At 37.2% G+C, this 24,822-nt stretch overlaps 9 protein-coding genes across 12 annotated transcripts; 5 read left to right on the top strand and 4 right to left on the bottom strand.

The window, feature by feature from the left end:
* Positions 1-3,143: 3,143 nt before the first annotated feature.
* Positions 3,144-5,951, top strand: LOC108863346 (formin-like protein 10). The gene is made up of 3 exons (XM_018637739.2): positions 3,144-4,808; positions 4,895-5,151; positions 5,222-5,951. Exons 1-3 carry the CDS (start codon positions 3,278-3,280, stop codon positions 5,771-5,773), a joined length of 2,340 nt encoding a protein of 779 aa, XP_018493241.2. The 5' UTR covers positions 3,144-3,277; the 3' UTR covers positions 5,774-5,951.
* A 2,631-nt stretch (positions 5,952-8,582) lies between these two features.
* On the bottom strand, positions 8,583-12,182 carry LOC108856464 (uncharacterized). The gene is made up of 11 exons (XM_056986178.1): positions 12,001-12,182; positions 11,513-11,893; positions 11,223-11,440; positions 10,841-11,143; positions 10,539-10,743; positions 10,341-10,433; positions 10,160-10,251; positions 9,851-9,968; positions 9,675-9,763; positions 9,556-9,607; positions 8,583-9,484 (listed from the first exon to the last, which is right to left on the bottom strand). The coding sequence occupies exons 1-11, from the start codon at positions 12,007-12,009 to the stop codon at positions 8,960-8,962; spliced, it is 2,085 nt and encodes a 694-aa protein (XP_056842158.1). The 5' UTR covers positions 12,010-12,182; the 3' UTR covers positions 8,583-8,959.
* Positions 12,183-12,339: 157 nt separating this feature from the next.
* On the top strand, positions 12,340-14,670 carry LOC108838104 (ubiquitin-like-conjugating enzyme ATG10). Of its 2 annotated transcripts, XM_056986179.1 has the most exons (7): positions 12,340-12,566; positions 12,657-12,710; positions 12,792-12,875; positions 12,955-13,054; positions 13,161-13,258; positions 13,358-13,559; positions 14,541-14,670. In XM_056986179.1, the coding sequence occupies exons 1-6, from the start codon at positions 12,411-12,413 to the stop codon at positions 13,544-13,546; spliced, it is 681 nt and encodes a 226-aa protein (XP_056842159.1). In that variant the 5' UTR covers positions 12,340-12,410; the 3' UTR covers positions 13,547-13,559; positions 14,541-14,670. The 2 variants fall into 2 exon arrangements, with proteins under 2 accessions (XP_056842159.1, XP_018466582.2); XM_018611080.2 differs by lacking the exon at positions 14,541-14,670 and having other exon boundaries at positions 13,358-13,663.
* A 621-nt stretch (positions 14,671-15,291) lies between these two features.
* LOC108859637 (uncharacterized) lies at positions 15,292-16,172 on the top strand. The gene is made up of 2 exons (XM_018633548.2): positions 15,292-15,416; positions 15,491-16,172. The coding sequence occupies exons 1-2, from the start codon at positions 15,409-15,411 to the stop codon at positions 16,059-16,061; spliced, it is 579 nt and encodes a 192-aa protein (XP_018489050.1). The 5' UTR covers positions 15,292-15,408; the 3' UTR covers positions 16,062-16,172.
* Positions 16,173-16,314: 142 nt separating this feature from the next.
* Positions 16,315-17,844, bottom strand: LOC108859636 (protein FAR1-RELATED SEQUENCE 5). Of its 3 annotated transcripts, none has more exons than XM_018633547.2 (3): positions 17,639-17,844; positions 16,741-17,192; positions 16,315-16,661 (listed from the first exon to the last, which is right to left on the bottom strand). In XM_018633547.2, coding segments are annotated over exons 1-3 (654 nt in total). In that variant the 5' UTR covers positions 17,640-17,844; the 3' UTR covers positions 16,315-16,460. The 3 variants fall into 3 exon arrangements, with proteins under 3 accessions (XP_018489049.2, XP_056866657.1, XP_056866658.1); XM_057010677.1 differs by having other exon boundaries at positions 16,741-17,205; positions 17,639-17,777; XM_057010678.1 differs by lacking the exon at positions 17,639-17,844 and adding an exon at positions 17,279-17,357.
* Positions 17,845-17,992: 148 nt separating this feature from the next.
* On the bottom strand, positions 17,993-18,879 carry LOC108861465 (calmodulin-like protein 3). The gene has a single exon (XM_018635331.2). The coding sequence runs from the start codon at positions 18,665-18,667 to the stop codon at positions 18,206-18,208; it is 462 nt and encodes a 153-aa protein (XP_018490833.2). The 5' UTR covers positions 18,668-18,879; the 3' UTR covers positions 17,993-18,205.
* Positions 18,880-19,901: 1,022 nt separating this feature from the next.
* On the bottom strand, positions 19,902-20,648 carry LOC108834126 (uncharacterized). The gene has a single exon (XM_018607485.2). It carries the CDS (start codon positions 20,590-20,592, stop codon positions 20,119-20,121), a length of 474 nt encoding a protein of 157 aa, XP_018462987.2. The 5' UTR covers positions 20,593-20,648; the 3' UTR covers positions 19,902-20,118.
* Positions 20,649-21,804: 1,156 nt separating this feature from the next.
* Positions 21,805-23,039, top strand: LOC108856675 (uncharacterized). The gene is made up of 2 exons (XM_018630534.2): positions 21,805-22,391; positions 22,589-23,039. Exons 1-2 carry the CDS (start codon positions 21,936-21,938, stop codon positions 22,649-22,651), a joined length of 519 nt encoding a protein of 172 aa, XP_018486036.1. The 5' UTR covers positions 21,805-21,935; the 3' UTR covers positions 22,652-23,039.
* A 1,195-nt stretch (positions 23,040-24,234) lies between these two features.
* LOC108861715 (putative lipid-transfer protein DIR1) lies at positions 24,235-24,778 on the top strand. The gene is given in 2 exon segments (XM_018635652.2): positions 24,235-24,272; positions 24,274-24,778. Coding segments are annotated over 2 exon segments (360 nt in total). The 3' UTR covers positions 24,596-24,778.
* The last annotated feature ends 44 nt before the right edge of the window (positions 24,779-24,822 follow it).

The following is a 24,822-nucleotide window of genomic DNA, read 5'->3' as shown; positions in this document are numbered from 1 at the left end:
TAAAAAAAAATTAATCAGCAGTAATAATATATTTTGGAACTTTTTTTCGGTCTAAATGTTAAAATATTTTTATTCTTATCAAATACTTTGGAAACTTTGTGAGATATAGTAAGTGAGATAGTAAGTGTTGGTGTATTGAAAATAATGTTTTCTAGATTTAGTTTTTTCTCATTTGGTGTTTTTTCTTCTATTTTAGATCTGATTTAATGTTATTTAGTTTAAGTTCACTCCTAAAGCAGCTAAAGTTACAGCTGACTTTGTAGCTAAACATGTTTCTGTAATATCCGAATTATGATATATATGGAAAGATTTAAGATAATTGATTTAGCTATTTTATGTTATTAAAATATATTTAATTTTTGCAACACACATTCGTTTAGAACTCTCGAGTTAAATGTGTTTGAACTAAAGTATCAAAAGAATCTATTGAGAAATGATTTGCGATACTGTGCAAATGGAATCAAAGCACGAAGAAAGATCATGTGGTGATTGCGAAATTACCAAACAATGATTTCGAATCTTGAAAAATTTACGCACCGATTGTTGAAACATGATGAAACTCACGGGCCGAGAAAACATACGTGGATGGTCCATTAGTTGGATGGTCCATTAGTTGTGGGTGGTCGGGAAAATATAATTTTGTTTTCAATGACACCTTAAAGTTTTTATGAATGAATGAAAGAGTTTGCACAAAAGATAAAAAGATTTATGTCATTGCTCTTCTTTTGCCAAATGATAGACAAAGAAGGACTTTATGGCTCAAACTGGCGCTGCTACAATTACTGGTGATATGATTCTTGCATGTGCTGATGCTCATGAGCTCCCTAGTTTGCATTCATACTTGGGGTCTATTGTCGAAGTGATGTGATTCATATCATGTGTGCTAATTTTTTAATTTGCATCTTCACGTTTTGAAACCACTCACCAAAAGGTAAAGAAAACAATTGTTTATCTGTCTCCTTGGATGTTGTGAGGTGGTTGGACTTTTGCATATTAATTCCTCCACCATTGTAGCGCATGCAAGTCTTCATCTTCGAGTTTGTGTTCACATATGTTCTAGATCCTCATATTTTTCTTTGGGCACTAAAAATAGGGAAAATCGCATAAAAAACCCTCAAAGTGTCACTCGCTAGCACTTTAAACCTTGAAGTTTTTTCACTAACACTTTTAACCTTCAAAGTGACATTTGTATCATAAAAAACCTCCAAAGTAAAAAGTTGACCTGTTCAGCAGGTAATTTTTCAAAAACAATTATTTAATTAATAAAATAAACAAAATAAATAAATTCAAATAATAAATATAAAATTAAAACTTTTAATAAAATTCACAAAATGAAAACATAATAAAAATTAAATTAAAATTTTATAAAATTAAATAATTTTCTATAATTTTAACAAAATAAAATAACTAAAATTTTAATAATAAATAAGATTAAATTTAAATAGAGAAGATCTAAATAAAAAGTTCAATTTTAAAAAAAAAAAATAGAAAATTCAAAATATTCCTTTTTAATTATAATATTTTTTCAAAAAAATATATCATATCATCGTGGACAATAATAGTTTCAAATATATCACTAGTGACAATGATGGTTTCTGATTTTTATTTAATTTATGAGTTATATTATTTTTTACGATTTTTGTTTAATTTTTTTATTTTTTTATTTTACTTATTAAATAATATTATTTAAAAATAATTTAATTAGTAATATTATTTAATTAGTAAAATAATAAAAAGTTGTAAAATTTAATAAAAACTCATAAATTAGAAACAAATCAGAAATTAATTAATATTTAGAAAATTAACATTTAAAAATAAATGACATCAAATTAAAAAATAAAAAAAATTCATATATTCCAAAAAAAATGAAAATTCAGAAGTTTGAAAAAGATTTTTCTGTCATTTTCAACGATGATGTTGGGAACTATCATTGGAGATATGACAATTATTATCATTATTAATGGTTATGTGAGAAACCGTCATCGTCACTAGTGAATTTTGAATTTTGAATTTTGAATTTTCTATTTTTTTTTTTAAATTGTGAATTGTTTATTTAGTTCTTCTCTATTTAAATTTAATCTTATTTATTATTAATTTTTAATTATTTTTATTTTATTAATATTTTAGAAAATTATTTAATTTTAAAAATATTTATTTAATTTTATAAAAATTTAATTTAACTTTTGATTTTTTTCATTTTCGTAAATTTTATTAAAAGTTTTGATTTTTATTTATTTTTTGAATTTTTATTTATTTATTTTATTAATTAAATAATTATTTTTGGAAAATTACCTGCTGAACCGGTCAACTTTTTGCTTTGAAGGTTTTTTATGATACAAATGTCACTTTGAAGGTTAAAAGTGTTAGTGAAAAAACTTCAAGGTTTGAAGTGCTAGTAAGTGACACTTTGAGAGTTTTTTATGCGATTTTCCCCTAAAAATATCAGTTGAAAACACAATGGAGATAGGTACATAAATAACCACATGGCGTGTTGTAACAATCCTAATATGGCCAACCCAACTCTTCTCCTTCTCTTGTCATGTTGTTGCATAATCTCACTCTTCTCGTCCGTCCCTTCGTCTTAGCCCTCATTTGATTACATGTTATCATTCATTCATGCACCTATTAGTTAAAATAAATATGCAAAAACTTACGTGACCACAGCATTTCAAATCAATAAACCAATTAATTCCCATGATGACAAGCTGTGTGAAAACTACTAAGTGATTTGTTTACAAAAGCCCACCGAAAAATAGATAAGACAAAGCATGCTGCATTTCTCGTTCTACTTTAATTTACTTTTTTTTCTTTCCTGATACTGTTATATACTACTATTACATTTTAAATTCGATTTTGCATAGTATTCCAGAACATGAAAATTACACTATTTTATCTAATAAACAATAAACTGGAAATGTGATGTTAGTTGTTTTCCTGGTAGATAAAGGTGTTATGACCTTTAATAATGATATTGCATAGAAAGAGTAGGCATAGTAGTAAAGAGGACAATAAAAGTCAAAAAGATTATTTTGAAAGCAGAGGACCCAGAGAACTGTTTCATGTAATTATTGCATTTCATATACGTTCTTCCCTCCCTATACTGTTTTTTATATATTAGATTCGCTTTTTATTCATTCTTTACTAAAATTCGAAACAGTAGTTGAGGAAAGAGTACACTATAGCATAGCATAGTGTCAGTAAGTAACTCATCATCCTCAGACAGATAGTGCGCATTGCAGAACCAACACACAAACTCTCTCCAAGAAAACTCCCAAATATGGAAGCTCTCATCATCTTCTTCCTGCTATCATGCGCAGCCACTCACTTACCCTGCGCCTCCCCGGCCAGTTTCAGCCGCCGTCACCTCTCGCAAGCTCCTCCTGTAACCGATCCTTCCACATCATCTCCCGGCGGCTTACCTTTCTTCCCAGCCGACGGCTTATCATCCTCCCCTCCTCCGCCACCTCCTCCTCTTCCACCTCTCCCGATGCCTCCACCGACGCCTCTACCGCCGTCCTCCCCCACGTACGCCACTTTTCCGGCGAACATCTCCGCCCTCGTCCTCCCTCGCTCCCCGAAACCGCACGCCGCTTCGAAGACGCTCCTCATCCCGCTTATCTCCGCCGTGCTCGCCGTCGCAACAGCCGTCGGAGCAGCCTTGTTTCTCTACGGACGGTGTCGAGGGCAGAACGGTAATTTCAAAGACGATTCAAAGACGACCGCAGCTTCTTCTTCAGACATAATAATAAACACATCCGAACAAGCTCCAAGTCCCCTTCCAAGAAACAACAACACTGAAAACAAACTCACCGTCTCTGCTTCAGCAACCTCCTCCGATGTTCTCTACCTCGGAAACCTCGCCACTACTTCCGGTTTCGTCAAACCGGAGTCACCAGAGATCTCTCCACTCCCGCCATTGTCGTCGTCTCATAAGAGTCATAACTTCCATCAACAAAGCTCCGAAGAAGAAGACGACGACCACTTCTACTCCCCTCTTGCGTCTCTAGCTGGTAAAGAATCACGAGAACAGAGAAACTACTCTCCCTCTCTCTCCTCAACCTCGGACTCTCCTGCCACGTCACCGTCCGTTAACATAGCAAGGAGCAACAACAAGAGACACCACGTCGTGCCGTCTCTGAGAATGTTCACCCTCTGGAACCATCAGAATCTTGGCTCCTTCCCTCGAATCTCCTCTGCTTCCACTTCACCTGAGAGAGGAGGAGGTACGATTCGAACTCCCGACGACCACGCGTACGCTCGCTCCTCCATGTACTCTTCGGTTTCCACCACTCCTGATCGTTTCTTCTTCCGGAAGGTGCTCGAGACAGCCTCGCCGCCGAGGTGGAACGACTTCAGTCGAAACGTCAAGTCTCTGTTCCTCTCCTCTGCTTCTTCTCCCGCTAGAGATTTCTGTATCGACGTCTCTGAATCTTCTACAAAGCTCAAGTCTGTTCCTCCTCCTCCTCCTCCGGAACGGCCTCCGCCTGAAATGCCGGCGCCGCCTCCTCTTGTCCCGCCGTCGCAGTCTTTTATGGTTCACAAGTCTGGAAAAAAACTATCTTGGGATGCAACAGCAAAGGTGAAACCTCTGCCCTGGGAGAGAGTCCGACCACGGAAGAACACATGGGACAGTCTCAAGTTCAGTTCTTTGAATGCTAATCCGAAGCAGAGGAGTCTCAGCTGTGATCTCCCAATGCTGAATCAAGAAAGCAGAGTCTTTTTAGATCCGAGGAAGTCTCAGAGTATTGCTTTTCTACTATCAACTCTTCATCTCACTACAGATGATGTTTGTCAGGCCCTTCGAGATGGTAATAATATCATCAGTTACTTACAAAGCTTATTTTATTTATATTGAGTTTGAATCTGAGTCGGTGTTTTCTTAATTCTGAATCAGGTCAATATGAAGCGCTTGGAGTTGAGCTTCTTGAGAGTTTATCAAGAGTGGCGCCGAGTGAAGAGGAAGAGAAGAGGCTGAAGAGCTGTAGTGATGATGATGAGGACGACTCGGTGATCAAGCTTGCTCCATCAGAGAGGTTTCTCAAGGACTTGCTTAATGTGCCTTTTGTGTTCAAAAGGATTGATGCATTGCTCTTTCTTGCTACGTTTGATTCCAAGATTGAACAGTTAAAACAATCATTTGGCGTTATACAGGTATAATGAGAGAGACATATGAATGTTGCTGTAAGTTTGTGTCTCTTAAAGCTATCTGATTCTTTTGCAGGCTGCTTGTGAGGAACTACGGACCAGCAGAATGCTATTGAAGCTAACTGAAGTTGTCTTAGAGACAGGAATGAAGGGCGTGAATGCTCAAGACTTCAAACTTGTGGCGTTGTTAGATGGAGGAACCACTCTCTTGCGTTCTGTTGTACAGAACATCATAGAATCACAAGGTACCAAAGTGTTGCAAGTTGTCAGAGATCTCAGTTTAGCGCTTGTAGATGTCAAAAAAACTGCAGAAATGGACTATGGTGTTCTAAGAAGCGAGGTTTCAAAGCTTTATCAAGGAGTCCAGAAAGTTGAGGATCTGCTACTGACTGAGGAGAATGGATCGAAATTCAAGGAGTCACTGACCAAGTTCCTAGAAACCGCTGTGAAGGAGACTAAAAATATTGAAACAGAAGATGCTTCCACGCTCGCTGCAGTGAAAGAGATCACAGAGATTTTCCATGGAGATTCAGCAAAACAAGAAGCTCAGCTATTGAGAGTGTTCATGATCGTGAGAGACTTTCTGTCTGTTCTAGATAAAGTATGCAAGGAAATGGAGGTTGACTAGAGAAGAGAGTACTCTGGCTTAGTAGGTTTCAAGTGTAAAGGAAGATCCTACAATCTTTCCAATACTGTTGATGCATTGTGTTGCCTCCTTAAATTAGTTATGTACTTATGTTTGTATGAATCGTTGGAACGATGAGTTCTTCAGTGAAATTTTACTTGATTTCTGTATCAAAGCAAAATATCTCCATGGATTCTGCATAACAGGAAAAGCAAGAAAGGATAACATAGTTGTAGTTTTCAGACCAACCCAAATCTACCATCAATCAACTTCAACAAAACGTTACTTACATGGAATTTATCATCAATCAATTTAAGCAAAAGGTTACTTCAATGATCCTAAGACTATATGCTTGCAACTGTGAATTTAAACAAAATGTTACTTCGGTTACTTCAGTTGTTAATTCGAATTGAAAAATTTCTACCGAATTGAACCGAAATTAGTTATGGTTCGGTTCAGTTTGGTTTTTGAGATTTGTCGCCAAATTGAACTGAATTTTCGGTTTTATGTTTCAGATCTCCATCAAATTGGAGAACAATCTGAACACTATAAGTTGGATTATTCAATTTATTAGATTTCTTATTTAAATATGGTTAGAAGAATTTCAATACTATATGCAGTTGCTTGTGTATATTTGAAATATTTTCTTATCTAATTTTCTTGTTAAGGTTCATTTTTATTGACTAAAGACTCTAAAACCTTAGTAATCCATCAAAAGTCTTTGGGTGGACTCGGTCACCAAGTCAATCGAAATCATTAGAATTTCAGTTTGAAACTTCATTGTTCTCGGACATATATGTTACTCAATTTGATTATATTAGTACAATCAACTGAAAAAAATCTTACAAATGGCTGGTGGAACTACTGTACCACTAGATAAGCTGGAATAATCAAAAGATAGTACGGTGTAACATCTAGAAATTAAATCTAACTCGTACACATAAATTGAAAACAGACACATCGTATTGATTCGCTAACTCCACTATATTTGCACTTAGCAGAATTAAAGCTAACGCACACACACATTTGCAACTCTGAAATTATGTTTGGATCTTTCATTGTTTTGATACAGGGAGTTTGTGCTTGGTCATGGGCTGAACCTCCCATCAAAGGGGAACTTCTTTACATCTTGTCTCCATTCCCTATACCTTTTCACTAGACCCTTCATCTTCTTCTTCGAGCTCTCTACAATTCTTTTCGCAAAGTTAAAGTTGCACATGCCAAAAAGAAGAGTTTCCTGCTATTTCATGTTGGTTTGAAAGATTACAGAATGTAGAAGGTGACAATACCATTTACGAAAACCAACTTTTGTGTTGGAGATATCCCAAAAGGGTAAGTTTTTTAATTGTCAATTATTCTCATTTGATCATTTTCCTTAATTCTTTTAACTTTGATTTCAGTCTCTCAACTGGAGAGAGGGAGATACAGGAGTTGACAGGAAATGGGTTCAACTTTCAGAGGAAGATAAGAACAAAGTTGGACATATCCGTTCAGAACAAGAAGATAAAATGGTAGGAGATGTCCGAGACCAAGGGGATCATGGTAAGTCAAACTTTCTTCTTTACATTTTTCGAAATTTGTTCAATTGGAACTCTCAATATCATATTAAACTTTTGTTTTTGTGTCTGAACTTTGCAGAATTATGATCGGCTTATGTTTGTGTCAACCTTGTGAGCTCGCTGAGAGTGATAGAAGGTTTGGATGAAGTCTTTATGAATTTAAGCGTGAAGGAGTTGTGTTTTTATGCTCTCCTCATGACCGCTTACGTCAAACTTCAAAGAAACACAAGTGTCATACTATGCTACTGACATCTTGCCTAAAGTATATAAAAAATAATGGAGTGACAGTGCAACGAGGGGCTGAAGAAGATTCTTTTAACTGCGTAACAGACAAACCCAAAAAAAGAAACGCGAAGAAGATTAACATCGCCGATTATGTTTATCTTGGTAATGATTTACTGAGAGCTTTGAAGAGACTTGAGCTGCAACCTATAGCAGCAACCTTGGTTATATTTTCAGATTAGTGGAGTATTCAAGAGGGGGTAAATAAGTTTAGATATTAATTTATAGTTTCATAGATTTTTTTCTTGGTTTCAAAGTGTTTATTTTATGGCAGGAAATCTACGGTGAACCCACAAGCGAACATTCTCAATATGAGTCTCTTCACGGGGTGACCATTGTGGATGTGTTTTTAATGAACGGAGAGCTTGTACTCTGGTGCAAGTCTATCCACGGAACAGAGTCCCACGACAAAGGGTACATCCTATTGTCTGGTGAGATGATGGTTATGAGTCATCACTTTGCTGCTGGGCGTGGTCATTCAACATTTGGAGTTAACCGAGGTGTAGGAGGTGACACAGATTTAGCTCTTAGTAGACCAAAGGGCCTCATCCATGAATTTGTATATCCCGTGCACGTGCTTGAATCATCGGGAAGAAAAATGAAAGAGATAAAACTTCTGGTGTGTTTGGTTATCTTTGGTTACATTTTGTATGCTGTTTTGCTATTGGAAAATCTGACCTTTAATGGTACTTGATGATATTTTGTGATTTCTAGTTTTCTTATTTGATTTCCAGTCTTTTAAAATTTGTGTGTTGCTTTATTTCTCTTACATTTTGGTAAACATTGTTCATGTTAATGGAGAGATGATTAGTATGTTCTTCCATAACCTTTAGGACCATATCAAGCTGTTCTTGCAAACACAGCACAACGCTTTCTCTCTGCTCAGCTCTGTGCTAAGTTCCCTAATCTTTGTATCTTTCTCGTTGGTTCTTAAGTGAAATTTTACTTGATTTCTCTATCAAAAGCAAATATCTCAATGGATTTACTTTACATAACAGGAAAAGCAAAGAAAGATAACATAGTTTGAGAGTTGTAGTTTTCAGACCAAACCAAGCCTACCATCAATCAATTTAAATAAGATGTTACATACATGGAAAAAGGCTGTCTACTTCAGTGACTATACTTGCAACTGTGAACATACGAGTGCTCTTGTGTGTCATAAATGGAACCTAAACCTATACATATTAAAGCTCATCTTTGATACCAGGATCATTCCAAAACAATAAACTGATCTTCCCTTACGTGCTTCAATCATTAAGTGCTTGAACTTACTAGGGAAATCACTTACCAGGAATTATGCTGCAAATTTTGTGCTCTGAAGATCTGGTAAATCAAAGCTACACTAGCTCTATAAGCCGTCAAGAAGTCCATCAATCGCCTGGAAGATCTTAGAGGCTACAGTCTTATCGTCTGTTATAATAGTAGTACCCATCTCTGAGGTCTCTATCATTCCACCGCTAGGATTTGTTATATAGATTATGCTCTTGTCTTCTGCTCCATTCTCACCTCTGCTGTGTTCTATAGATCCGATTATACTCATCTTCATTAACGCATCCAAAAGTGTTTCAGGAGCCACAGCGCCCCAATGCCTAAGTGACCGAGCCTTTCCTGAACTTTCTTCCTGATCCAACCCGGAAACCAATCTCTGTTTCCCATTCTCCATCACAAGGTCACCTTTTAACCTCGCAATACCAAAGTTTTCACGCTGTCTGAGTTTCTTCCAGCTCAACTTGGTGGCTAACTCTGCCATTATCTCTACGTCTGCATTGTCTACAACTCTTGCCACACTTAGCGTCATGTTCTCAGAGTAATTCAGGATAGCTTTTGTCTTCACTGAAGAAAGATTGATCCTCTGGTTGACAACATCAGGGACCTGTTTACAAAATGCTATCAGATTGATGAATACAGACAAGAGTCAACAAAGCATAGGAATTGAATCGTTACCAAAACAATCTTTGGCTTCAAAAGGGAAACAAGTGCTGGGAGCTTCTGCAACCTGCAAAATAACTTAATAGTATTGAGCAATGTTGACAAGCAAGTTATAGACAGGCATGATTTCTCACCTAATTCCAGAAAGAAATGAACATTGGAGAATCTTCATAGAGATTGGTCTGAAGGGGAGAAGTCCTAAACCTGAACTTATACCACCGTCCTGCAACACATATTTCTCATTAGATATTTAGACTAGAGATTCACATTGGATCATCCTATTGAGGAAGAGAGAAATAGATTAAAAAACCTCGAGAACAAGCAATGATTTTGGATCTCCACGCCAACGCTGAAAAAGTTGGACAGAAGGACCAAGCCGCAAACTCCAGTGAGGAGCAAACACGATGCATGGTTCTTGCCAACTTGTTCTGTTTGCCGTAAACGTAAATAGTAGTTATACTTTACTTTGTATCTGAACTAGCCAATGACTTATGGTGAACCGAGATGATATTTTCAATTACAAACATAGCATTTAGGCCAAAACTACCTATCAGAATAGTAATCATAGAGATAAAAAAAATATTAAAAACCCAATACTTAGGAAACAACAAGTTCTTACATTAAGTTGGGTGAGTGAATGGCAGGAAACAAATGGATCTTCTTGTCTTTAATGAATTTAAGATGACCAAATGATGCTTCTCCTGAAATTAACTGTGACATGGATCAAAACATAGTATAAAATCTACTGTTTGATTCATTTTTAAAAATTTAACAGAGATTAACAAGACACATAAGTATACCTTCTCCTGACGTTGCTCGCATAGCCACTCTGGTATGGTGTTTGCGTACGCCAATAGCTCTTCTGCCACAGAAGATATTACAAAGATTGGAACCTAAGAAAATAACAAAGTCAAAAAAGAACTTTTACCATTTTAGCTGTGATTCAAATCCTCAATAAATTAAAAGTGCAGAATAAAAAGAAAAAGGGTAAATTAAACCTTTAGAGAAGAGGACTCAAGGGAATTTGACAATAGCTCAAGGAGCTGCAGAACTATCCCCACTCTAGTTATCGTTATCAAGGTTGAGCCACCAGCATCCGCAGACTCTGCAGCACATGAGCAAACAAAAGCTAGTTTCTCTAGCTCTTCTAAGCTTTCTTCATTGTCTAGTAACGAAGCAGCCAAGCTCCCGTCATTATTCTCACTGCAGTAAAGAAAAATATCATTGACTCATAAGATCCAAAGAAAACAAACATCATATCATAAAATGTAGTAAGAGAGTCGTCTATGACTGTATGTACCTGATTGTTGATATACAATCACTCTCGGTCATTTCTGCGGTTTGGAGGCATGAGAAACCAGAGTAAATCATCACATCGGTTCCTCTTAGTCCATCAATGTCGAAACTTTTCGCATGATGTGAAACAAAGATGGAGTCTGACACATAACTTAGACTCCCATTAGGTCCGTTGATCAACCAATTGCAAGCCCCTATATCTAGACCTGAACTTAGGGCCTTAATGATCAACGTCCCATTATAACAAACTTCTTCTGCAAACTTTAGAGATTGAACCTTCTTCATGCAACTCTTTATATCATCTAAACTGAAGAAAGAAAAAAATGAAAGCAATCAACAGTAACTTGAATACAACTAATGGGACGGCAAGCTAATAGCAAAATTACCTGTACAGACGCATCCAACTCCCTAGATCATCACCATTCTCACCGAAGACAACATTCTTAAGCAGGGCTGGCACATCTTTACCATCTAGATTCTTTGTCCACCAAGGAAAACTAGAGTCTTCAGGTGGGCCATGTAAGCGTCTGAACTCCATGTGCATAGAGACGAGATCTTCCATCATGAGCTGCCCAATCTTAGCTGTTGCTTCAGTCATATATATCTACATCTCTCAGAAGAATAAGAACTCAGCACCCAAAGCAAAACAAGTTACATTCATGAAAACGTGTTTTACCTTGGCACAGAATCTTGGGTTTTGAGTAAGGAATGGCAACCCGAGCAACCCCATGGGGTTGGAGATGAGAACTATATCGATTAAAGAAACCTCCCATAAATGCAAGGCCTTGACAGTTTTGTACCACGGTTCTGCGCACACCAAGTCATCAGGAGTCATCTGTCTCTCCTCCAGTTTTTGCTTCTTTTGAAGTGGATTCTGAGCATCATCCTCTTCAGGTGTTGGATATGCAGAAGCTTCAGTGCCCACATCACACGGAACAGGGGAGAAGATTGTGGTTGCTAAAAGGTCCAAAGGGCAGTCGATCAAGATCCTGAAACCACTTAGGTTCAGCATGTGACAAGGCGGGTAGTGAAAGCCATCTCCTTTGCTCAGACAAGTCTACAAAACACACACAAAGCTTTCATATTTACACAAACCCGGGTGATGATCAGACGAAAAGTAGTAGACTTTACGTTAATTTAATACATAACCAAAGAGAAACTCACCAGTTCCATGGAGACAAAACAACAGTAGAATCTGTCGAAATCAAATAACCTCAAGTAGTAGTTATACGGAGAACATCAAAAGAGGCTCAAAGTCAGAGCTTTTCTAGAGGATAGAGAGTTGATTGAGAGAGAGACTAACAACAGATGCGTCTGAGAAAGTATCGGTGTTTAATGGAAGCCGGAGATGGAGTAGGAAGCGGCGGTTTTATTTCGAATAGGTTCGGTTCGGTTTGGTTAATTTAGTTTATAAATTCGGTTTATACTCTTTGGTTTGGTTCGGTTCAATTCGATTAATTTAGTTTATAAATTCGGTCTGTACTCTGTGGTTTAGTTCGGTTCGGTTAGTTGCTTCGATTTTGTAGCGACGGTGTTGCTTGCTGATCAGCGATTTTATTTACTCCTGCTCCGGTATGGATTCAGCTGGAGAGGTCGTCGTCAACGATGGCAAAATCACTCACGAGGGTTTCACTGTAGCTGCTCGAGCTTTCTCCGATAAATGGAAAAGACATAACCTTTCGCTCCCTCCTTGGTCATGGGTTCCTCTGATCAACCGAACTCTGCTTAAGGTCAACGTCGAACAACACTATTCTCCATTGTTCCAACCTTGTTTCCTCAAGATAGCATTTTTTTACCTTAGATTCATTGTGTGCTATCAGAAGGAGGAAGGTTACTTATCGCTAGAGAAGATCATTATTCTCACTTCGCTTGAGGTAATAAAGTCACAACCTTTAACAGTGTTTTCACCATTATTCTCACTTCGCTTGAGGTAATAAATTGTCTTCTGTGTGTAGGAAAGTGCTGAAGAGGAGTCTCTAGATGTAACAGCTGGTTGGTCGGAAAAGGAAGAAGCAGATGATGATCACACGGTCTTGGTGGTACATAAAAGCCAATTTATCTTTGTATATGAATGAACAGCAGAATCTCTGAGATTGGTTCTTTTTGCTTGTTGCTAAGGTACAAAACGTTGAAGATGAAGCGCACTACTATGATTACCATATCGTTTACAGTGCATCGTACATGGTTCCTATGCTCTATTTTCGTGGATACTCTAGTGGTATGTCACACCATCTCCCCTGCAAAATATCTGGAATACTCTTTTTGTTTGGTTATAAGATTAATCATCTTTGTTTGTTATCATCTTGATTTGTCACTTTTATTAGATGGGAAGCCTCTTTCTTTGGATGTTATCAAAAGAGATCTGCCCTCCAGCTCTGTTAGTCTTTTGTTGGAGTCTAAGTGGACTTTTATAACACAGGAGGTAATCCTCTCAGAATCAATACCACAATGTGTGAGTTTAATATATATAGGTTTTTTTGGTTGCTTTGTATTCAGTCTCTATGCAACAATTAAATTGCAGGAGCATCCCTATTTGAACAGGCCGTGGTTCAAGCTGCATCCATGTGGGACTGAGGAATGGATCAAGCTGCTTTCCGAAAGCAGCAGCTTAAATGACTGTCGGATGCCGATTGAGTTGTACTTAGTTTCATGGTTCTCTGTTGTTGGGCAGGTGGTTGGTCTTAAAATCCCTCATGAGATGCTGATTTAGATATGGTCTGTATCTTAATCTCTTAAAAAAGAAGTACAAATATAAATTATCCCTTAGTTTTTACAGTTATTTACAATGATATATCACTGAATTTATTAATTAACTTACATTTTATGATTCTTTATTTTTTATGTTTAATTAATGCATTTCCTAAATCGAGTTCTAACTAAAAGAAATGGCAACAATAATTAATTAACCTAACATATAGTATTCATTATTTTTTCATATTTTATTACTTATGTGTGTTTGGAAATAATTAATAAACCTATATTTAAATAGTTAATGAACAATATTGTTTCTAAATTTATGTAATTGTATTTTTATTATTTATAATAACTAAAAATAAAAATCACATAAAAAGAATCATTTATATAATATATAAATATATTATCTTACATATATTTTCATATAAATAATACCTCAATGTAAGTTTAGTATGATAAATGTTGAAAGTATTAAATATATAGCACCACATAATTTAAATAATATATATGACAATTTTATTATACATTATCATAAAGTTTTGATCTATAAAAAAATTAAAAAATATTTGTGTGGATATACGGATCATATTCTAAAAAGAATGGATGATACCATTGATGGTTTACAAGACAAAATAAAATTACTCTATATAAACTATAAATTATTTTGTTTAGAAATATCATAAAATTACTTAATCAGGTAAGTTTTACAAATGTATTATCACTTATTCAAATAAATAGTTTTTACAAATTTAGTTCATATTCCTAGCTATTTTAGCTAATTAAAATTTTCAAAAAAAATCTATATTTTTAAAAAAATCTTGCTAATCAAATTTAAATCCATATATTCAGTATATTCATAATCTTTAGTATAATAATAGTACTTATAAAATTAACTAAGAAGCAATTAAAGTTAAATATTATAATCATTGAAAATCATGTATAACATTTAATATAAACAAAGATAAAAATAAAAATTGACACCCGTTCGGTCGAGCGGGTCAAAATCTAATTCCAATTATAGGATTAGTCAATGGCTCTAAAGCCCTCAAGAACGATGCGGTTACTATGGTACACATTTGTGAATGATCTTTTCACATGATACATTTGCATTACATGGATCGTTCTTTATAAAAGCGTATGTTCAAATGACTCTGACGTTAATCATCAATTTTGTTCTCTTAAATCTGTGAAATATGGTGTTATTCGTGTAAACATCTCCTGACTTTTAAGTTTACTAATCTACTAATATGAAAAGTGTACTCCCATTCTCAAATAAACGGGTATGAGAAGTATATAAAAATTATTCAATTGTTTATCAACATGTTTATAGTTTAAAAACTTAAAATAATATTTAATATGAAAATCCATTTAGTCTAGTAGTTTGACTAAGTATTCATTAATGTTTTTACAATAAGAAATTTTAGATTCAAACCCAGAAAATACAAATTATGCAATTTACAGAAAAAATAATCGGTTGTGTAATCATCTATTTAATATTTTTGACGTTAAAATCGTATTTAATATAAAGTATTTTTTCAAAATTTACCAAAAAACATTAAAATCATTCTTATCAAAGTTCAGTTCAATCAAAGATATTTAATTGAAATCATTTTTACCAAAAAAATTGATTGAAAACATTTAAATAAATTCAAACAAAAAAGGTTAAATTTGTGAATTTTGGTCAACAACTTAATTTCAGTTGACTCCGACGTGGACAAAAAAACAAAACGCATGGTTTATGAAAAAATAAAGACGAAATATTCGCGTCATTGCAGAGTCTTTTAAAAAATCTCTCTTTTTAAGACGATCAATCTTTCTTTCCAACTAATCTCTCCGACCAAAAGCAAAAGCATCCTGAGAACTTATTTAGATTCTTCAATGGCAGAGTAAGCTTTACTCTCTTCTCTCTCTCTCCGTACTCAATCTACCTTTCTTTTAACATTCCTCTTTCCCCGAGCAGATCTGAGCCGAAAATCGAGTACACGACCGCCGTCGGAATGACGTCACCGGCATCTTCCTCCGTCGCCACAACGAGCGTCCACGTAAGCGCACTCGACGGACTCGTCAACGTCAACTCCCTCTTCACCATCGCCGTCTTCGTAGGCCTCTCCATAGCCACTCCGGGACAGCACAGCCTCGAGCAGCGGTCCAGCTGCGACGCGAGCGATGACGTGGCGAAGAAGCTGCTGGTCTTCGAAGTCGTCTCCTTCAGCTTCTTCCTCTTCTCATCTCTCGTGGCTCAGGGTCTCAAGCTCGCGCTGAACCTTCTCAACAGCAAAGACGTGGACGAGATATTTAGAGCTCACATCAATATTAAGGTTCTGAGATGGGGGATGATGGCCTCTGCCGTCGGATCTGTGATGGGTTGTTTGTTCTTGATGCTCTCTATGGTTAATGTGATTCAGATCCGTCTAGGGTTGCTTTCTTGCGGTAGTCAATCTGCGGTTCAGGCGGTTGCAACGCTCGTGACGCTTGTTTCCTCTGCTCTCTTGGTTTATATCTCTACTGCCTTTTACGCTTTCTGGCACTGAATCTTGATTTCAAAGAGTTTCATCCAAGAACAGAGTTTATTTTATTTTATTTTTCTGGTTTGAATGAATTTCTCTTTTTTTTTATCAACGAAAAAAAAAGAATTTTCTCTATTTTTTTGGAAAATGAAGTAAACATGGCAAGATCAAGAGAAGTTGATGTTAAAACTCTTATAAAGAAAGAATTGAATCTGAAACTATTATTTCAGGGATATATAGAGTGTAGTCATAGTTCCAACGATAGTTCCAATGATAGTTCTCGTGGGAAAATAGATAGTCGTTATCGATACTAATGGAGAGATGTAGAATTGAATCTTTGTGAGAAAATATCGTTATCAATATACGATAGTTCTCGTGGGAAAATATACACGTAGAATTGAATCTTTGTGTTTGTTTTTTTATTTAGCTGGGGAGTTTGGTGAAAGTGTTGGACTCTATTTCTCTTACATTTTGGATAACGTTATTGATATTAATGGAGAGATGATTAGAGTGTTCTTCCATCACGTTTAGGACCATATCAAGCTGCTGTTGCAACGTAGCACAACGCTTTCTTTCACGGCTCAGCTCTGTGCTAAGTTCTCGAATCTTTGCGTCTTTCTCGTTCTGAAAAAGTTAGTTTTGTACAAAGATTTGAGTTCAAAGACATGATAAAACAGAGCAAGCCTTACGTGTATGAACGTACCGGTGTTTGAGAGATCTGTGAACTCCGGCGACCGTTATTATTAGTAAGTAGAGACAAGAGAGGATGGTTATGTTCCTTCACAAACTTGGTGACAGTCCATTTACCGGATTTTTCTTTTTTCACCACGATCAAAGCCTTACAACCTTCTCTTGTGATAGCCCTAGGCTTCCTGCTCTCGTCTCTCCTAGGTCTCGATCTGCGGAACCCTTCTTTGTTACACACGAGCCTGCGCCACACTACTGTCCCATCATCTCGCGTTGACCGTCTGAAAGCATCCACTCTCATAACAAAACCGGTGCGGGTGGCGTAACTGTCGTAAAAAGACTTCGCAGCTTCTTCTGATTCAAAATCCATACCGATGAAAGGCTCCACCACTGATGAAGAAGCTTCTTCTGTGACTGTATTCTCGATCATCTCTACTGCATGTTCTCCACGTAAGAGGTTCCCTTCCACTGACACAACAAGCTTAGTTCAAGACAAAAGATGCAACACTTTAGTCCTAAATATATCAGACCTAATAAGAGTTTTGCCACTGAACCTTTTAAAGCTTGAACTAGTACTTAATAACAAGGCCGGATCTGAACACAACAGAGTAGAACATTAATGTTGGTCCCCCCCCCCCCCCGAAAAAATTGAAGATTATACACAGCATAAAAATGAAGAACTGCAGAACAGAAACCCTAAACACAAGCATTTATAAACCTAATTAAGTAGGAAGGGAGTAGCAGTTTCATCCACTTTTGATCAAACGTTGGGACTTCACACCAGAGTAGGTTCATCCATAGGAAAGCAGATCAAAAATAAAAAGAAACAACATAGACAAAAGGGAGATGAACCCCTACAAACATTTCAACAAAAGATTGAATGATATAAAGGGAAACTCAACTGAAGCACTTACTTGGATGAAAGATTAGGGAACAATTCAGACAGGGATATAATTGGACAGAGGAAGTGTTGATATGTGAAACTGAAGTTAGGCTAGTGAGTTGGAAAGAAAGGGAAGTGTTGAGGAAGCAGACGACAATAGGACACAAAGTCGAAGATCTCTCTGTTTCGTGTACGGTTGATGATGACTTGACTTGACTGGTTTTTGGGTGGAGCACGTGAACTTCATCCGTTGGTCTACGACAAGTGAGAAACGGCACGTAGTTTATAAATTTTGCGTAAATGTAGTCTAATTAACAAGTGGCGTGCATCACAATTCACAACCATATATATTACAAATAAATAAAAGAATCCTCAACCATTTATAAAATCCTCAAAATCAAAAACAAAATTATACATGTTTGTTTCAAAATCCCACATAGCAAATTCATCAACAATATTTTGTGGAGAAGCATTCAAAACAAAGCTTGATCCATTTGTTAATTCTCTTTCGAGGTTTTGCCCTAATCATTCCGAGGAAAAAAAACAATGGTTTTGAGTCTCAAACCCTAACCCAAAAAATGGGTTTTGTTTGTTTGTTTTACAAGCTTGATTCTAAGGCAGCGAATCCACCACCTTTCATCATTTGCTTGAACTCCTTGAAATTCACCATCCCATCTCCATCAACGTCAACTTTACTTATCATCCTCTTACAATCCTCTAGGGTTCTTCCTTGCTTGAGCCCCAAGGAAGATAACACAGATCTCAGCTCTTCCACCGTGATGAACCCGTCCCGGTTCTGATCAAACACGTTGAAAGCCTCTCTGATGTCTTCCTCCTCGTCTCTATCCTCCATGATCGACTGGTACAACCCTCCAAACTCTTCGATGTCCACGTACCCATCGCCGTTGAGATCAATCTTCTCGATCATCTGCACCAAGTCTTTGTCGGGAATGTAGATTCCAAGATTCTCCAATGAATCACTCAGCTCTTGCTTGGTGATTTTTCCGTCACCGTTCCTGTCGAACATTTGGAATATCCGGGAAAGCTCTGCTTGATCCATCTCTTATTTGAGCTTTATTAGTTGTCGAAGCTTTGAAAAAAGAGGATGGTTGAGAACAAAAGTTAGAAGATGAGTTTATAGAGAAGAAGAGATTAGGGTTTAGAGAAGGAAAGAAGGACTGGTTCTTAAAGAAAAAGGAGTGGTTGCCATTTCAGAAAATTTCATTACAACTGTACGGATCGTGCTCTGCACTGTTTTCTGTTGAACTGGTCTTAAAATAGTTTTTTGTCCTTCAAAGATGCACAAGACTATCTAATGATAGATACACACGGATTGTACACTCTCTCTTTATAACATCACCATGACCTTCAAACAATTAGGATAGTTATTTCAGGTTATATCTTTAAAAGCTCACAATCTATGCATGGTTACAGAAACTGAGTTTCATTCAAATGCTTATCAGTTTAAAAATGTTTGTTCCATCTTTTGAACCTAATTATGTTATCTTATATAAGATGTGATTTATTCTCTCTCTCTCTATATATATATATATGTTTGATTTGGTAAACTTGATATACGACGCTGTTTCAAAGATAGAAGAGACAACTAAAACAATAAAAAATACTTTTAAAATAGTCAGGTCTTAATCACAGTTCAATAAATTGATATTAGGTAATTACTGTAAATCGTCGTAGTTAACAAAACAAAAGTTTATATCATGCTGTATCGTATCATGTCTGTGACCTTATAATATTGTATGTATTCGGTCATAAGTATTAAAAAAATTACTAAAATTCCAGGTATGTGATTGATTCACACAAAGAATGGTTTCACCGAAAAGAGATTGGTTTCCACGTTTGAAATTAATTTTCATAAAATTTGTTCGATTTTGACTGGACTAAATTTCAGTTCGACCCTTAGTTACTAGCGACACACGAAGCAGTCCCAAACGAGACTGTTGGTCTCCATCTGAAAATGAACTTGTTGGTCATACCAATCCATCGGTATTAAGAGGCCATATTCATTCTACCTTGTTCCTCTCCCTAAAAGCAGAATCTGCGATTCTAAAGCTCAGGCTGAAATAATGTTAATCTAAAGCCGCCGCACCAAAAACGCAGAGCTAGTTATGAATCTGTAAAGAGAATCTCCTTCCTGTTCAGACGAGGCACAACATTATCTATGCTCTCTTCTCATCATCAAATGCTACTAGTTATGCCTATACTACTTGAAGCGAGCCTAAGAGAAGACCACCAAAACTCTTAACAGCATGTAGCCACAACGTGTTCAGGAACCATCAACGAAAATAAAACTTTTAATTGAAATTGCAAACCCCATACATGAAGCAGGGAATCATCGTCTAAACAAAAGCAAATTCTTCACCACCGTTACAATAAAGTTTCAAAATGAAAATTACAGATTCGAAATCATCATAATCATCTGCCAAAGTACTGCGATTTATTACCACCAGAACGCAAAAAACAACAATACGCAAGAGTTATAAAAGCTAAGACTTACGGGATATCCCAAGGCTTAGCTTCAGGGACAGCAACGACCATACCTTGTAGCTCCTGCGTCAACACAACCTGACACCCGAGACGCGAGTGTTTGTTAAGCACACGCGACCTCGAGTTACGCTTCAGCACGTACTCCTCGTCGTACGTGCGTGGCGGGAGCTTCTCGAGCCACTCCTCCGCGATCTGGACCTCGCACTCCGCCGAGCAGGCGTCGATGTCCTCCAGCATGTGAGACAGCGGATCGATCAGGCCGGTGTGCGTGAGCGCGCGGAGGAGAGTCTGGCCGGAGAGGCCGATGATTTCCTTCTTGTCCCCGTCGGCGTCGATCGCCGAGAGCTTGACGATTCGATCCGAGACTTTCTTCGATCCCGAGGAGGTGGTGGAGGTGGCGGAGGTGCGGATGGTTAGGGATCTGGTGATTGGTGAGAGGCGGCGGATTTGAGAGGAGAGTTTCAGGAGATTCGTCGCCATCGTCTCGTTTCCTCAAATCTTCCTTCGTTGCTCAACTCTTTTTTTCTTTTTGTGTTTATGGTTGAGTGAGGGTGAAAACGCTAGTTTAAAATGGGCCTAATCATGAAGCCCATTTGTATATTTACAGGCCCAATATCATTAGGAGAGTTGATTGATAGTAGCATCGAATATTTTCCTGTGAATTGTATTTTGCTATTTTTTACTCTATAATATAGGAATTCATAATAAAAATGTGATTTACTCCAAATTATTTCTCTAAAATAGAGATCTTTAAAATATAGAGCAAAATATAGAGGAATGTTATTTCTTTCTCTATAAATAGAGGAAAATATAACAATCTCTATTTTAGAGGAAGAAAAAGAGTAGGATTAGAGTAATTTTGGTTCTAAATGCTATTATAGAGGCAAATATAGAAGACGGTTGGAAATGTTCTTAGTTTAGGTTACTAAATAGAAGTGGATTTGAATAGATTTTGTTCCATAATAATTTTTTTTTTGTCAATTTTGGTCACTTTGGACCTTTAATCCTCAAACTGAGGTAAGGAGGGGTCGAACCCCTCACGCCAGGGCCCGAAGGCAGAGCTCAGTACCCACTTGGCTACGAACGACCCGGCTTTCCATAATAAAATTTAGAAGTAAATATAGAGGTGGATAGATATGGTCAAGATAACTTTGACTATGCCATTCAACAAAGTTAAGGTATCTTGGATGTAATCTCATGGCATAGTGTCATTGCGATCTTAAAGGACTATGAGTAAACCATGAAAGCCAAACTGAAATACTTTTGATTTACAAATAATCTCTGATCGTACTGATCGTGATGTATCATCAGACACTTTTTACAAAAGAACATTCAGTATAATTTGTTCAACACAAAACACTCAAAAAAAAGAATTGGAGTAAAAAAAAGTACAATAAAGTCGTTACATTGCATAAAAGCATCTCATTGTCGCATGTGTTTTTAAGACAGAACCTAAACTAAACATTCGGACTTTGCCGCATCTCTCACAAGTCAGAACCCCATACGCCCTTCTTTTGTTCCCATGTGATAAGTCCCACCCACTTTTCCTCTACGACGCGTTTGTACCCCACATTTAACTATAAACCCACGTGGCAACAACCCATTCGTTGACCTATCAATGCCACGAGAAGCAGAGGATCACTACCTCTCCAATCAATAATTAGACAAAAATCACTTGATCCACTCTGTTTCAAGCTGTCACCAAAATGTCGTCTTCTTCTTCTCCTTCCTCTGCTTAAACCCATTAGTTTAATAATCTCTCTCTCTGATAACGAACAAAACAGATCAGCAGAAGCAAAAATAAGTGGTCCTCCTCCAACGCTATGATTCGTATTCTCCAAATCTCGATCCTCTGCTCCCTTCTCCTCGCCGGGATCTCGATCCCCGCCGTGATCTCGTCCGAGAGCGAGACCATATACGAGATCCTCCAGCGGAACGGGCTGCCGTCGGGGATATTCCCGAAAGGCGTGACGGAATTCGCCTTCGACGGCGACACGGGACGGTTCTCCGTCTACTTGAACCAGTCCTGCGACGCCAAGTACGAGACGGAGCTCCGTTACGACACGAACATCACGGGGACGATAGGCTCTGCCAACATCGGAGATTTGTCGGGTATATCGGCTCAGGAGCTGTTCCTTTGGTTTCCGGTTAAAGGGATTCGGGTCGACGTGCCGAGCTCGGGGCTTATATACTTCGATGTCGGCGTTGTTCGCAAGCAGTACTCTTTGTCTTTGTTCGAGACGCCGAGGGATTGCGTTGCGGTTCGTGGTGGAAATGAGGTATGGGATTTGTTTAGATTTGGTCTGAATCTTTGTTGTCGTTGTTGTTGTGTTCTTGTCTGTTTAGAAGTTGAAGACTTGTCTAGTGTTATGTTAGCAATTTGATGGAATAGATGAGTGTTTGGATTTGATCAGATTCATTGAATGTAGACGAACTAATGTGTCTAAACTACAATGGCTATCTGTTGCTGTTGCAGGTTGAATCTTCAGTGTTGTCATTGCATCAAGTAGATCAAACTCTTGGGAGAAACGTTATATAGCCCGGAGGGTTTAAAAAAAAGAAATGTTGTTATACTATACCCACCACAAAGATAGACAGATGTTCTCATCAAAATTCTTGAAGATACTTGTGTTACTGTTCTTTTTGGTCTCAAATTCAAAATGGTTCAACTCTTTTCCCCTCCTCATTCCAGTTTTGTTTCTGTATTGCATTCTTTGTTCCTGAGGAGGAGTTAGATGGAAAAGAAACAAGATCTAGTTTGTTTTGGAGAAAAAAAAAGGTGTTGGAAGGAATGGTCCATATTTTGGTTCAAGTGATTGATGATAACAGTGATGTGAGGTGATGAATGTTGTATTATTTTTGTTGTCTATTGTTTAAACAGATATTATTATCCTATATATAGCCAAATAAGTCTCATAGAACAATCATTTCCACCTTCACAGAATATCTGGTTGCTTTGTTTTTAGTAAAATGGATCTATAGAGTTCTTACAGTCCAATCAGTTGTGACATAATAAAGACTGTCACTCTAAAACCCCTGACCATCATCACCAAGCTGAAGTCAAGTCTGTCTCCAGCTTTGGCTTCGGAGGTCACTGTCTGAATTTACTAGGCGTGTCAATGAAACAGTAACGCAAACTTAGTCCAGTTATGAGAGTTTTAATCATTTATCACTTGTCTCAACCACCCTCTTAACTATTTTCTCTGAGGACGTTGGTGAGATTAAGAGGGATTATTACTTTAATGTTGTTATCAGTTTAAGCTGGTGAGACACTAAGATGTTTCGGTTTTTATTGTTTGTCTTCTAGTCAAGGCGGTAACAATACCACTTTTAATAACTCATTACATGGTCTAGAACAGGTCGCACAGCTGAGAATGCCACCGGGTCATCAACACCTGGATGGTGAGATATTTAGTTTAATATGATGATTAAGACCCATGACTTGGATGAACATATAAACGAGACTAGAATATATAGTAATATATTCCATGGAAGAGTGAGGCTGTACTAGTGATGATGTATATAGATTAGGATCCATATAGTTTAAGTTTTCTTTAAGTCAAACTAATTGAATAGAAAATGTGACCTTACAAACATTAAGCATATGTTAAATGATCCATCTAATCAAAACTTATGCAATCATTCTCGTTGATCTCCTAATACTCGTATTTATTATATCAATGAGATGAATGTAATGAAAAGAATCTCAGGTTCTTACAAAGATATTACTTTACTTTTAACAGTTTTGATCGAGTCAGGTCTGGTCAATGTGGGACACCCATGTGGTTGTCTTTAATTCAACTTGTGACGTGTAGGCTAGGCTCATCCATTATACTTCCGCATCTCTGGATCAACTCTCTAGAGTCCAACTCCATCATGTCGTCGAATCATGCCTTAGATGGTGGTTAGGACATAAAGGATTAACGTAAATATTCACATTTAACGAATAAAAACCCACGTGCTCGTATTGATTGGTTGCTCTATTGAAAAGCAATAACTGTAAATGTGAGCCTACAAACAATAAACCTCAAGTTTCATGATCTATCTAATCCACCTCCATTAGGTTATTCATGCGATCATTCTCCTTTTGCACTATCCTACTATTATACGTACAACTTATAAATGCGCCTCACCTTTTCAAACATTTTTCAAAACAAAAAGTTATACTGAGATGAAAAACTCACACGCTCATATAGTGATACTGCTTATGGTTTTGGTCGAGTCGGGCTTGGTCGAGGAGGCTACGGCACACCCATGTGGTCGAACATTTTTGTCGGCTTTGATTCAACTAGTGCCGTGTAGACCATCGGTCGCGCCGTTTAGCACATTATCGCCGAACGAGCTATGTTGCGCTGCCATCAAGAGGCTTGGTCAACCTTGTCTATGTGCTCTTTCCAAGGGACCACCTATCTCTGGCGTTGACCGCACACTCTCTCTCCGGTTACCTGGAAAATGTTCTGCCAATTTTCCTCCGTGTAACTAATTTTTCTACCTTTTATTATCAAAGTTTTATAATACATTTGCTTCGGTTTTTAATTAGACTTTTCAGACATATATCACGCTTGCATGTGTAGAAGTAGAAGTCGCATGTTTGCAACTAAAAAAGTTTGTGTAAGACTGAAAAAGACAATGATTGTCTGCAGATAATTCTTTTTTTTCATAAGCTTAAAGCTTCCACCCGTTTGCCAAAGAAAAATCCTAGCATGAAAT

This window comes from Raphanus sativus, chromosome 5 (assembly GCF_000801105.2).
Source record: "Raphanus sativus cultivar WK10039 chromosome 5, ASM80110v3, whole genome shotgun sequence".
In the NCBI taxonomy this organism is placed as follows: domain Eukaryota; kingdom Viridiplantae; phylum Streptophyta; class Magnoliopsida; order Brassicales; family Brassicaceae; genus Raphanus; species Raphanus sativus.
This window is presented reverse-complemented; position numbering and strand designations above follow the sequence as displayed.